The sequence below is a fragment of the Daucus carota genome, chromosome 5 (assembly GCF_001625215.2).
Source record: "Daucus carota subsp. sativus chromosome 5, DH1 v3.0, whole genome shotgun sequence".
NCBI lineage: Eukaryota > Viridiplantae > Streptophyta > Magnoliopsida > Apiales > Apiaceae > Daucus > Daucus carota.
Genome location: NC_030385.2, coordinates 45,993,176 through 46,005,816, shown reverse-complemented (window position 1 = coordinate 46,005,816; position 12,641 = coordinate 45,993,176). Strand labels below are relative to the sequence as shown.

At 35.0% G+C, this 12,641-nt stretch overlaps 4 protein-coding genes across 5 annotated transcripts; 3 read left to right on the top strand and 1 right to left on the bottom strand.

Annotated features, from left to right (window-relative positions):
- Positions 1-1,479, top strand: LOC108222322 (glucan endo-1,3-beta-glucosidase). The gene is made up of 4 exons (XM_017396241.2): positions 1-222; positions 355-389; positions 798-1,032; positions 1,134-1,479. The coding sequence occupies exons 1-4, from the start codon at positions 168-170 to the stop codon at positions 1,157-1,159; spliced, it is 351 nt and encodes a 116-aa protein (XP_017251730.1). The 5' UTR covers positions 1-167; the 3' UTR covers positions 1,160-1,479.
- Positions 1,480-2,990: 1,511 nt separating this feature from the next.
- LOC108224138 (solanesyl diphosphate synthase 2, chloroplastic) lies at positions 2,991-6,191 on the top strand. Its single transcript, XM_017398710.2, has 6 exons — positions 2,991-3,547; positions 3,646-3,764; positions 4,711-4,838; positions 4,930-5,033; positions 5,134-5,261; positions 5,366-6,191. Exons 1-6 carry the CDS (start codon positions 3,325-3,327, stop codon positions 5,912-5,914), a joined length of 1,251 nt encoding a protein of 416 aa, XP_017254199.1. The 5' UTR covers positions 2,991-3,324; the 3' UTR covers positions 5,915-6,191.
- Positions 6,192-6,886: 695 nt separating this feature from the next.
- On the top strand, positions 6,887-10,884 carry LOC108223440 (mitochondrial ATP-independent inner membrane protease subunit 1a). 2 transcript variants are annotated; one of them, XM_017397711.2, is made up of 5 exons: positions 6,887-7,038; positions 7,131-7,358; positions 8,040-8,150; positions 8,756-8,854; positions 10,530-10,884. In XM_017397711.2, the coding sequence occupies exons 1-4, from the start codon at positions 6,925-6,927 to the stop codon at positions 8,792-8,794; spliced, it is 492 nt and encodes a 163-aa protein (XP_017253200.1). In that variant the 5' UTR covers positions 6,887-6,924; the 3' UTR covers positions 8,795-8,854; positions 10,530-10,884. The 2 variants fall into 2 exon arrangements, with proteins under 2 accessions (XP_017253200.1, XP_063949535.1); XM_064093465.1 differs by having other exon boundaries at positions 8,756-8,857; positions 10,534-10,884.
- On the bottom strand, positions 9,098-11,634 carry LOC108223441 (cytochrome P450 CYP72A219-like). Its single transcript, XM_017397713.2, has 5 exons — positions 11,309-11,634; positions 10,919-11,136; positions 10,545-10,792; positions 10,065-10,437; positions 9,098-9,638 (listed from the first exon to the last, which is right to left on the bottom strand). Exons 1-5 carry the CDS (start codon positions 11,586-11,588, stop codon positions 9,213-9,215), a joined length of 1,545 nt encoding a protein of 514 aa, XP_017253202.1. The 5' UTR covers positions 11,589-11,634; the 3' UTR covers positions 9,098-9,212.
- Positions 11,635-12,641: the final 1,007 nt, after the last annotated feature.

Genomic DNA, 12,641 nt, shown 5'->3' with positions numbered 1-12,641 from the left:
CCTTTCGTTGTCCTTATTTCCACCAAAAGGCCATTAATTTCCATGTAACGGCTGATTAGTAATTATAGCCGTTATTACCACTCCATATATAAAACCTCAAAGACCTTACCTCTCCCCAAGCCAAAATATCACTAGTACTATTTCCCAGATCAACAGTAGCATAAAAAATGGCAAAAGCACCACAATTCTCTCTTTGTCTTCTCCTCCTCTTCATCATCTCAGGTACATTCACATCACATATATTTCAGGGCCACATCTAAAAGCTGATTCTGCAGTAACCATTTTTTGTTCTTGTGTTTATCTGGTGTATATAATTGAAATTCTTGGTTTTTCTAAAATACTCTGTTTTTGCAGTTGGTACGTTCACTTTTACATCGGCTGATGGACAGGTAACTTCAAGAATTTCTATACTACAAAGAGTTTTTTCTTAAAAGTAGGTTATATGACTATACGTAGTTTTGGTAAATCTCGGGATCGGGATCGGTCAGAATCAAACTGGGAACCTGAGACAATAGAGAATAAATTTTTATAACTAGATTATCCTGTCACACTCGAAAGAAATTTTTATATACTAATCATCGTAGAGGAACCCACAAATAAGCTTAGATTATCTCGCCATCCTCCAACAGACGGATTTTTATGTACTAATCATCGTTGAAGAACTCAGAGAATAAGCCTTTATCACTAGGTTATCTCGTCACGCTCCAAGAGAGGGATTTATATGTATCAATCATCGTAGAGGAATTTCGCGACATACATGCATATACATGTACTAATTATCAATTTTTGTTGTGCAGAGAACATGGTGTGTGGCAAAGCCATCATCAGACGAAGCCACTCTGCAAGCCAACATCAACTATGCATGTGAACATGTAGACTGCAGCCTTATAAAGAAGGGTTGTCCTTGTTTCTCCCCAGAGAGTCTCATAAACCATGCCTCAGTGGTGATGAATCTGTATTATCAGTGCAAGGGAAGAAACCAGTGGAACTGCCATTTCGGGGGATCTGGTCTCGTTACCATAACGGATCCAAGTAAGTCCATATTCCCCTTCTTCGAAAGTCCTTTGTTTTTTCACTTCCTAGCACCGCAGCTGATGACAGAAATGTTCGTCTTTTCTCTAATCGATTTGCAGGTTATAGTAGCTGTGTTTATGAGTGAATGGAGTTGGTGATCAGAGAAGCTGCGTAGAAAGGCCTATTTAGATTACAAATTCTTCTAATGCAATTGGCCGGATTAGATGATTAAGTTTCTTCTTCTTCTTGTTACCATAAGCCACACTTTGTGGATTTATACTTGATATATATGGGATTGGCAGCTGAGATCAAAGCTCTTTTTCTTTTTTCATTCCTGCGTTTACAAGAAATTGAAATGGTTCATAGTGACTGACAGACTTGTAAAATGTCGGTCCCATACAACTTTCTACATAGACAGAGAGATATTGGTCAGGAAAAAAAATTGATTCATGATTCTGCTCTGCATCTTTGTACTTGTTACTTTTCCATCGACTGCATCTTTGACACGGAACACTCGAAACGAAATGACACGAAAAAAATGGATATGAGTTTTGATTTTTGATACACGAAACATGAAAGTACACGAACACGAAATTACACGATATTTTATAAAATTACTAAAATACGTATCAAATAGTAAAATGTATACAGAATTGGGACGGACGATAAAACATTCATATCATTAAATGGATTCATTTGTCCATTTTTGACCCGACTAGTCTTTATGCAAGATCCGATTTCTGGCCCAAGCCATGTAAGGCAGGTCTGTCAGCTTGGAGGATATTGCTGAGAAGATGATCTTAAAATTATAAAAGCAAATCCTGACAAAAGTAAATGTGAAATATATGGATGATAAACAGAAATAAGATAAATATCATATATATGGACGATGAATAGAAATTTGAGAGCTCCAACATTGCTCTGGTATAAAATCAACGGTCTAAAATCAGCACAAAGAATTATTATTAAAATTATGCAGATCACCTAGAAAAACCCGGTAAATTTTGTTCCTACAATAAAGATCAAAGATCTCTACTTTGCACTCAGTCAACCGATATTGTGTACAGTAAAAACTCTATAAATTAATAATGTCGGGACCGGAGAAATTTATTAATTTAGAGAGTTATTAATTTATCAATAAATTAATAATTATTAATTTAAAGAGTTTTTAACCGATTACACCCGACATACCAAACAAAAAGACAAATTAGTTTATGCCTCTTAGAATTAACTTACAACGAACCTTGGGACTCAATGTAAATTAGTAACTATTATGTTCATATTTATTAGAAATCAATATTGACAACGTAAATTAGTAACTACTGTGTTCAAATGTATAAGAAATCAATAATGACTTTTGAAGTACTGTATAGTAAATGTAATATATTTCAATAGAGTATAATATATTTTTTTCAGTTTCTGTGAATTATTAATTTATGATTTTCTTGGGACCGAAAATTATAAAGGGATCTCCCAAAAAATTATTATCTTATTATTTTATCGAGTTTTTCAATTTTTTACATTGGCCCAAGTCGGGACCGGACAAATTTATTATTTTAGAGAGTTTATTAATTTATCGAGTATTAATTTAAAGAGTTTCTACTGTAGTTAGATTTATCTGGTTTATTATTCTGAAGCCCAGTTTCAGGCCTCACACAATCTCCCATTTCATATATTTCCCGTGTTTAGAAAAATATATAATTTTTTCATAAAAACATAAATAACAGATCAATTAAAATTTAAACAGCTAATATTTATTTCATAAAAACAATCCGAGAAAAATTATATAAACAAGTAAATAATTTTTTTTAAGGATATAAACAAGTAAATAATTATTTCAACTAGTATTCTTAAATTCAAGATTCTTTTTATGTACAAAATATCAATTATATACACTGTTCTCCGGTATATACCTTTTCCTTGGCTTCTAATCATCCACCAAAAATAAATCAAAAACCAAAAAAATACAGATCACATAAAAGAAATTTGACCCAGGGATAAGGCCTTTACAGAGGAAGAAAGTCAAAAACATCAGTATTTCCCCTCCTCAAATTTCTTGATCAAATGTCGAAAACCCAAAAATTATAAATTCCCTATGTGGGCATTTTGAATCCACTCATATTCTTAGTATATTTATATTAGGCCACATCTCTCCTTAAGCTTAAAGCTTTTAACTTGAGGACATAAACACTTGCATCTTGTTTATATACTTGCATACACTTGGTGGGTGTGTTTGTATGTATCTGTTGTCTGATTTTCTTGATCAAAGAGAGCTTTTTTGGGCTTTTTAAAAACTGGGTTTTGCTCAAGATGTTGTCAATGACAAGCCATAATCTGGAGTTTGGAAGAAGTGGTTTAGATTTTGTGGCTTGTGGCTGTTCTTCAAATGCTTCATATTTGGTGAGGAATTCTTCAAAGGGTGTGCTTAGGAGGGTTAAATATGAGTTTGGAGCTAGAAAATGGCTGTGTTTCAGGAGGGACTTTGGTAGCTGTAGAGTTGTTTCTACCAAAACCCCTGAGGCTTTTGTGAATGGTATTGCTATTTTGTGGATTGTGTTTGTTTGTTTGTATTGTTTTTAGTTGTTAAAGTTGTGGTCTTGATTGAGTTTGGTCTTGTTTTTGCTGAATCAGTTCCTGCACCAGTAATTGAGCTTAAAACAGAATCAAGAAACTCGAAGTCAGTTTCAGTGAAGAATTTGTTTGAAATTGTTGCTGATGACTTGTTGGTATTGAACAACAATTTACAGTCGGTGAGTATGCGATAAATGTTTTTTTGTATTTGTATGCCTTGAATTGTAGTCCTGTGGTATTACCATTGCAGTTTACACTTAAACATTTTATGTGATAACTCATAACTGTCAAAGCCAGGTGCTTTGTGGAAGCTAATAAATACTTTTCAAGACTCTATTGTACGTGCAGTTTGATTTTGTTAGGTTTATGAAATGTAACTGTAAATTCTGAGCAATTTTATGCATTGGCAACTGCAATAGTGAGTGAGAGTGACTGGTATGGCAAAATGTAAGATGGAGTAGTGGTGAGGCAAATAACCAGTATTTTGAATTGTTGTGTGAGAAAATAGACAAACCTGATTGCAGCTTTGGTTAATTTGAATAATTTTCTGGACAGTACTTAATACAAGTTAAAATTATTGCATTTCTAGTTGGCCATCCATTAATTTTGATATTGGATGGATGAAAAACTTCTTTGTTTTCTACGCATGTGGTGACTTTGTTTAATACTTGGTTGAACTTGGAGCAAGTGTTGTACTAATTTAGCAAAAAAAAGAAAAAGTAGTGTTGTCCTAGAAGTAGTTACAATTCCTGATGGTATATCAAAGGTATTGTTTACCGTTATATTCATGCAATTGACTCTAGTGGTTTAGGCTGTAAACAGTTGATAATGCATTCCTGTTCTTTTTTGACAGAACACTGTCCTATTTTCATATGTTAGGTTACAGTTTAGTAGCAATTGAATTACGACTAGTATAGCTTGCCTTTATTTACTATACATATATTATGTTTACCTAAACCTGGACTCCTTGATCTCTACAAATTGTTGTATTGCATTCATCTGCCTTCAATGCAAAAGGGCCTCTTTTAACACTGATTTTTAATCTTCAATAAGATTCTTTAATATGTTTTTGCTCTCTTCCACATCTCCATACATGCTGTGTATCTGATGAAGTTCAGCTGCTAGATTGTTGGTGCAGAAAATCCAGTGTTGATGTCAGCAGCTGAACAGATCTTTAGTGCTGGTGGAAAGAGGATGAGACCAGCTCTGGTGTTCCTAGTGTCAAGAGCCACGGCAGAATTTGTAGGCTTGAAGTAAGTTATAGTGGACTATCTTATTTGCATAATCACTGGTATAAAGAACTAACTCGGCATCAGTATTGATAACAAATTGTTTGAAATTTAGGGAACTTACCAAAGAGCATAGACGCTTAGCAGAGATCATTGAAATGATCCATACGGCAAGCTTAATACATGACGATGTACTTGACGAAAGTGATATGCGGAGAGGTAAGCCACGACCTACGAAGGTTTCGACTTTTTAATCATTATGGTTCCTTAGCGACTGACGAATGATCTTTACTAAGAATCTCAAGTTGTTTGTATGCAGGACAAGAAACCGTTCATCAACTTTATGGTACCCGAGTTGCTGTATTGGCAGGGGATTTCATGTTTGCACAGTCATCATGGTACCTGGCTAATCTTGAAAACCTTGAAGTCATCAAACTCATCAGCCAAGTATGTATACATGCCTTGTTTAATCCTGATCTTGTCTTTGAATTAAATGATGAAGTAAATATAACCCTAATGCACATTTGTATAATCGTTGATAATGATTGCAGGTTATTAAAGATTTTGCTAGTGGTGAAATAAAGCAGGCGTCCAGCTTGTTTGACTGTGATGTTGAACTTGATGAGTATTTGATCAAGAGCTACTATAAAACAGCTTCTTTAATTGCTGCTAGCACAAAAGGAGCTGCCATTTTTAGTGGGGTTGATAGTGATGTTTGTGAGCATATGTATCAATATGGCAAGAACCTCGGTTTATCCTTCCAGGTTGTTGATGACATATTAGATTTTACACAGTCAGCAGAGCAATTGGGGAAGCCAGCAGGGAGTGATTTGTCAAAAGGAAACCTGACCGCCCCGGTGATTTTTGCACTTGAAAAAGTTCCAAGACTAAGGGATATTATAGAATCAGAATTTTGTGAGACTGGTTCACTGGATGAGGCTATAGAGCTAGTCAAGAGCTGCGGAGGAATTGAGAGAGCTCAGAATCTTGCAAAAGAGAAAGCTGACCTAGCTATCAAAAGTCTGCAATGCCTTCCTCAGAGTGCCTTTCGACTAGCACTTGAGGGAATGGTGAAGTATAATCTCGAGAGAATTGACTAGACAACAGATTTTTTGAGCAAAACAGCGTGCTTAGACAAATCTAGCTATTCTCCGCTATGATTAACTAAGCAAGAAGAGCCGGGCTCAAGTTAAACCCTCAGTGGCCACAATAAGTTGTCACTCATATCAGGATGACAATGTAAAAGCCGGGATTTGTATTGATCTTGATATGTAAGGAGCTAGGCCTGTAGCAACTCCCCAATATTTGTGTATAAGCTTACATTCACACTATAGATTCACTATACTTGATTATATATTCAATTATTATTGCACACAACGGATGTTTGAGATGCCTGACTTGGCAAAAACATTATGGTTAATTTTTTGTGTGGTGGCCAACTGCCTATGCAAGGTTTCTGCTACCTGTTAAAATCCCTAGCATGCATTTAAACACAAACTACTACTCTCTCTTCGTGGCAATGGAGGAAAAAGTTTTAGTAAAAAAAAAGGAAAAACTGAGTTGGTATTATTCATTTCAGTAAAATATGATAATAATAGTTTATGACTTTTAGTATTATTAATCACTAATTTTGTTTTTGACCGGATCAAAACAAATTAAAATCTATGCCATGTGGTTAGATCTGAACACAATATTCTTAAGTTTCAACAACTTTTGAGAGATTTTAAGAAACATATGAATACTAATTAATTCTTGGGGTACATATTTTGAATATTATATTAATTTTTAAATTTCATCTGACTTTAGATAATTTTAGGTAAATATCATAAATTTTTTGAAATAAATTTAAGAATCTGATTAACTATCTTCAAAATTTTAAAAATAATGTAACAATTTGATTAAACAATTCTAAATTCTGTTATAGTATTTAAAATCTCATTAAATTTAAATCTGAAAAAATTCCCAAAAATCCTGATCGAATATGATGGTACTGATACAGGGAATAAATTATCCAAATAAAAAAGTATATTTTTTAAAAAATATATTAATGGTAGTATATGATGCGATGATGTTATCCGAATTGTAAGTAGACAGAGGGAAAAACATAGACATGTTTGCAAGAATGAAGCCATTGGTGAAAGAAGCTCTGAACCAGACATTAATCTTCGGGAAATTCCTCTGTCTTCTCCACATCACAGACAAGTACATTTGTTCCCCTATCATCGTACGTTGTCTTGTTCCTTTTTCCTGTCTTTATGTTTCTTGAAACTAATACTGTTAGCTAGATAATCTTATGTTATGTTTGATGTGATTAAGGTTCATGGGCCAAGTATGCTTCCAACTATGAATTTAACTGGTGATGTAATATTGGCTGAGCATATATCATCAAGATTTGGGAAATTGAGTGTTGGAGATGTGGTTCTTGTTAGCTCACCTGAAAACCCTAGAAAAACTGTTACTAAGAGGATTTTGGGCTTGGAGGGTGATAAGGTTGCTTTTTTAGTTGACCCCTCTTTCGGGTCGGGCAATTATCGAACTATTGTGGTATGATGCTTTTTTGATTTTAGTAGCTACATTGATGAATTGGAATGTGAATTTTCAAGATTAGTCTTTTTTGGGATATTATATGTTTACTATATATTTTTTTTCAATATGTTAGGTTTTTTAGTATAGGGGGATGCAAGTAAGGATACAAAGATTGGATTTTACTAGTATGGAAGTAATTTTGATGTTTGAATGCAGCTTTGGGTGATGAAAAGATTGGACTTTTTGGTTGTTCTTGCTTGGGTGTAATCAAATCTTGACAGAAATAATTATTTAGTAATGGGAAAGTAGTAAAGTTGTAAGCTTTAGCAATTCAAAGTAGATTAGTACGCTCAGAGTATGGTGTCAATTAAGATGTGGTGAATAAGTAACAGACTTAAGTTTCCACATATATAGGAATCGGTTCTAAACAACTTATTGATGAAGCAATTATGCTTAGCTGAACTAATGTTGACATATGGATCACCTACACAATTGCGTGCTTGTGTGATAGTTGCTGCAGTTTCTTATCTTAAAGTAGCTATATCTATTATGATTAAAGTTAGAAGCTAATACTTCATAATCTGTTATATGTATCCTTCTGCCACTTATACCTTTTCTGTAGGCTGAAGGAATATTTCTCTGGTTTGTATAAATTCATAGTAACTTAATTAATTTGGAAATGTTTGGTTTGAGTTCTAGGTCCCAAAGGGGCATGTTTGGATTCAAGGGGATAACATTTATGCATCTAAAGATTCTCGGCATTTTGGGCCTGTTCCTTATGGTCTAATCCATGGCAAAGTTTTTTGTAGAGTAAGTACTTCTTTCTTGCATATCTAGTCCAATATCTGGAGTTTGAGTACATTAATTTTCTACGATTTTAGCCTTTAGTGTTGAGTGTATTGCCAAATACTAACTATTGGTATAAATCTATTTATAACAAGGAAATGGAATTTGTAAATGCGGAGGTCAATGCCTTTTCCTTGATGTGATTCAAACATTACATAAATTAATTAAGGCCTTCGTGTTTGTAAACAATTCCTCCCGGACCCCTTTTGTTTTGCACTTTCTGTTGCAAATGATGAAGGTTGTACATATTTTGGGGTCAAGCCGTGGATTTTGAGGTGATAGAAGGAGCATTTATGTACTGTGCTTAAGAGCTGTTACTGCTTTTATAATTGTTTGTAGATCTCTCTCAACACCCCATCACTCTCGCTCGTTTTACGTGCTGATACTCTCTAGGGGACTACATGTTTATTTCTCCGGGCTGAGTATCATTTATCTATCGTTTTAATTTCCTTTTGCGGGATTGTGGTGGGTTGTTTGCGTTAAATTTACATTTTACATTTAGAATCTCATTTTTTATTTTATTTCGTAGCCCAGGATTTTACTTTAACCAAATGTTGCTTGATTTGCAGTTATGGCCGCCAGATGGTTTTGGATGGCTGGACCAGTAGTAGGCATGTGTATCTGTACAGCTATAAGGATATCATATTGAAAACGATTAGCATCGAGAGGTACTTATTTTATATGTACTGCTTATGTCGTAAATACATGCCGAGCCAATCTTTCCCTGGTAATTGAGTGTGTTTGGTGACATGTTCCAACAGTGTATATTATTATATGAATTGTTTGAATGGAGATTAATGCTGCCTACTACTAGAAGACCGGTTTGTGCAACAGTTGCGCTCAGTGAAAAAATATTTCGGAATAAAAATTGTAGTACACTTTGCACATAGCTCACTGTTTGGCCAAATATATATTGGAAAAGAACCTCCATATATTAGAATTTTATTGAACCATCTCTCTTTCTCTTGTAAGAACAAAATAACAAAATATCAGAGCTTACATACTTCATGTAACTTGTAATTCACTCTAGAGTCTGTGCAATATCATTGGAGCTCCATGTTGAGGTTGAAGTGTTAGAATAGGAAACGGAGCATGCTTATAGTGTGGTGAAAGTTCAAAGATGAAGGTCATTAGGATCATTGATAATGCCATTTTCGCTTCAATCATTGCAAAGTTCTGCCCAATGCATATTCGGGGACCCCCTCCAAAAGGAATATATGAGAATTTGCCCTTAGTTGCACCCAGAACTCCTCCAGAAAATCTCTGTGGTTTGAATTCATGTGCATCTGTTCCCCATAGTTCATGGTCATAGTGAAGTAAGATTACAGGCACCGTTAATCCCACGCCTGCTGGAATATTAATATCTCCTAGTTTAGCGTTCTGAGGAGTGTCACGAATGAGCAAAGCTGCTGGAGGATACAACCTTAGCACCTCCTGTAATATCATTGTTACCTACAGTCAAGGAGTTAGAAATATTAGACTGGATTTAGTGCTATCAACAGAGATATGTTCGTGATCTGTATACATTTATGAATGATTAACAATATATGTCCACATGGTGACAGAAATAATTGGGAATTTAATAAGTTAATTGGTATATTTCCCAACTAATTAGGCACTGAATTTTTTAAAGAGATTGAGCTGAACTAGTTGACTTGAAGGAAATCGATTTTAATATGGGAAGGAGATGTGTCCATGTGTCCAACATCCATTCCAACAATTTTGCAAGCAGCCTTTTCCCTTATTATTCGTTCAGAGGTTTACAGGGTCATAAAAAAAAATATTTTTCTAAATGCCATTGACCTTTTTATGTGTGTGCAACTGAGAAACTGTTGAGAGTAAATTATCTGTGTTGAATTTTAGTTCTCAGATTCTTACTATTTTGAGACGATTTAGTCCATCTAAGTCGGGAGTTTTGTTCCCCAAAACTTGTAAAACTTCTTCTCTTGCACGAGTTTGCCATTCTGGATGTAAACTCAACAAGATCATTGTCCATACGAGTACATTTGATGTTGTCTCTGACCCTGCAAAATAAAATAGTTTGCACTCATCTATCACCTCTTGGATGCTCAATCCTATGCCCTGTTCTTTGATCTCTCTGTAATTTGATTCCATTAAAATACCAAGTAAGTCATCATTGTTGACTTCTGTTTCCAATGCCTTCTCTCTTTTAGTGATAATACCGCTTAGCAGAGCCTGTAATTCAATGCATACTTGCTTCATTCTCTTGTTTGCTTTTGTTGGGATGTACCTAACCATATCTTTCATAGTTAAGTAACTGTATAATAATATGCCACTAACACTGCTAAAATCTATGCCTTACAAAGTCTATCGTGTTTGCAGGAACTTGAATGTTACCTATATCCGGGGGTGAAACTAAATTTGATAAGATGAATTGCTAGATCAACTTGCTCTTTCTGCAGGAGAAATATTTTTCTACCTTCTTCATGGCTACTTCCAAATGCTGTTCGAGATATCACATCCCCAGATAAATCTTGAAGATAGGGCCATACATCAACCTCTCGTGAACTTCCTGTTGTCAAGACTAGCATTTCCCATTTGTTGATCATCTCGCCACAACATAAATGAATAGCGGGTAACATATTCTACCAAAGATGAACGAGATTATTTTCAGCAAACCCTTGTATACTGATGATTGTATTTCTTTTCATTAAATTAAAGATTGCTAGTATAGTAATGTGTTTGTTCCTTTCTGATTCAATAGAAGTTACCTTTAACATTTCTAGGTGGAACGCTGGATTAATTAGTTTCCGATGCTTAGTCCATTTCTCACCCTCAGTGGCCAAAAGGCCACCCGTAATCAAGTTACCGAGCGGGTTAGGATGTGGCTTCTGGAATACATTAGGCTTTGTCATGATCTCTTTGATTAGTTCAGGATCTAGGATGTTTAGTCTTGGGTACATCCCCCACCACATATATGAGTTCTTACCTGAAATTTAAGGCAATAAGAGTAGTAAGACTTACATTTTCAGAATACTGGCCTAAAACTTAGGTAGCAGAGAAATATTTCTTAACTAGCTATAGCTCTAAATCGTAAGATCAAGTGTTTAGACTTGAATCCTGCAACTCATAATACACCCCATATATATGAATAAGCATACCGAATTTGTTGATAATGTGGTGGGCATAGGGCAAAGCATGCAGTGATACATTTTCGGAGAATTTGATCTGTCTAGGTTGCTCCTGTTTTATCATGCTTGCATACTCCCCCATGTCCCCGAGAACAAGCCTGTAGGCGTTTCCTTTGAAACCTTGCTCTTTTAGGTACTTCTCGAGCTTCCTGGGTCTGAGCCATACCCAGTTCAAGACTCTGTAGAATATACCGATAACTGTTATCACAGCAATAGAGATTGCTATCAAGAATGCTTTGGTTGCATCCATATTCAATGGCTAATAACAATTGCCAGCCCTATGTAAAGGGTGTTTTCTTGTGTTATAAAGTCCAGCTGATGTTTATCACTAGGTGCTCAAGACAAACTACATACTGACAAACCTTATTTATTACTAATATATATGGATGCTTTTCACGTTTGTGCCGTGGCCTCGGAGAAAACTTTTTCTAATGTTTGATAATTGCTATACAACTTAAGTGGGCATTTTCAATGTGGATTGTTATCTATATTATGCTAATTGCTATATTGTTGTGATTATTGTAATTATAGGGCATAATATGTAATTATGTATTGCTATATTGTTTTCTATTGTTGTGGTTAAGTCCTCTTGGTTATTTTTAAAACTTGGCCTTATGGAAATTATAAATGAAATGAAACTTGTTGAACCATAGCCAGTTCAGGTACTTCTCTAGCTTCTTGGGTTTGACCCATAGCCATTTCAATGCTTTGTAGAATGGACTTACTATTGCTACTAGAGCAATTGTGATTGCTACTAATAATACTTGGGTTGCATCCATGTTCAATGGCTAATAACAATTGTTAGCACCATATGATGGGTCTGAAGTGTACTAGTTCATTCTCTTTATGACGCTGTCACTAGTATCTCATGTAATAAAATTTTCCGTCACGGGCACTTGAGACAATTTAGCAAGATTGAGAGACAAACTCAGTTTTATATAATTGACGCTTTATTGATCAATTAGTGTTTGTTAAAAAATCAAACATCGGTTATTTGAAGGCATAAATAGGATGATTCTCATGTTTTTGCCAATGTCCAGCAGAACTCGTTGTCTGAAGTTTGATAGTTGCTATAATCCAAGCGGACATTTAGAGGGACGGCCGGGAGACAAAAACAGCCCGAGGTTTACAGTACTATAATTATTCCTAATTTGATATATTTTGGATTGTACTTTCTGTTTAAAATTCGACAGCGTTTGAACGAAGAATCGAACCCGTGAATTAGTTAAACAAAAATCATTTTTCAAGTTCGAGGTCACACCGTTGAAACACAAATCCAGAAGTCTTCGAATTTTGGTAGATA

Bases quoted from the DNA above. Each gene is read 5' to 3' on its own strand.
- LOC108222322 (XM_017396241.2), top strand. From the start codon at position 168: ATGGCAAAAGCACCACAATTCTCTCTTTGTCTTCTCCTCCTCTTCATC. The intron at 223-354 runs GTACATTCACAT...CTGTTTTTGCAG, and splicing joins CCTCCTCTTCATCATCTCAG to TTGGTACGTTCACTTTTACA. The intron at 390-797 runs GTAACTTCAAGA...TTTGTTGTGCAG, and splicing joins TTACATCGGCTGATGGACAG to AGAACATGGTGTGTGGCAAA.
- LOC108224138 (XM_017398710.2), top strand. From the start codon at position 3,325: ATGTTGTCAATGACAAGCCATAATCTGGAGTTTGGAAGAAGTGGTTTA. The intron at 3,548-3,645 runs GTATTGCTATTT...TTGCTGAATCAG, and splicing joins CCCTGAGGCTTTTGTGAATG to TTCCTGCACCAGTAATTGAG. The intron at 4,839-4,929 runs GTAAGTTATAGT...TTTGAAATTTAG, and splicing joins GCAGAATTTGTAGGCTTGAA to GGAACTTACCAAAGAGCATA.
- LOC108223440 (XM_017397711.2), top strand. From the start codon at position 6,925: ATGTTTGCAAGAATGAAGCCATTGGTGAAAGAAGCTCTGAACCAGACA. The intron at 7,039-7,130 runs GTACGTTGTCTT...GATGTGATTAAG, and splicing joins ACATTTGTTCCCCTATCATC to GTTCATGGGCCAAGTATGCT. The intron at 7,359-8,039 runs GTATGATGCTTT...TTTGAGTTCTAG, and splicing joins GCAATTATCGAACTATTGTG to GTCCCAAAGGGGCATGTTTG.
- LOC108223441 (XM_017397713.2), bottom strand. From the start codon at position 11,588: ATGGATGCAACCAAAGCATTCTTGATAGCAATCTCTATTGCTGTGATA. The intron at 11,137-11,308 runs GTATGCTTATTC...CTTAAATTTCAG, and splicing joins CCACATTATCAACAAATTCG to GTAAGAACTCATATATGTGG. The intron at 9,639-10,064 runs GTAAGAATCTGA...CCTTGACTGTAG, and splicing joins GACTAAATCGTCTCAAAATA to GTAACAATGATATTACAGGA.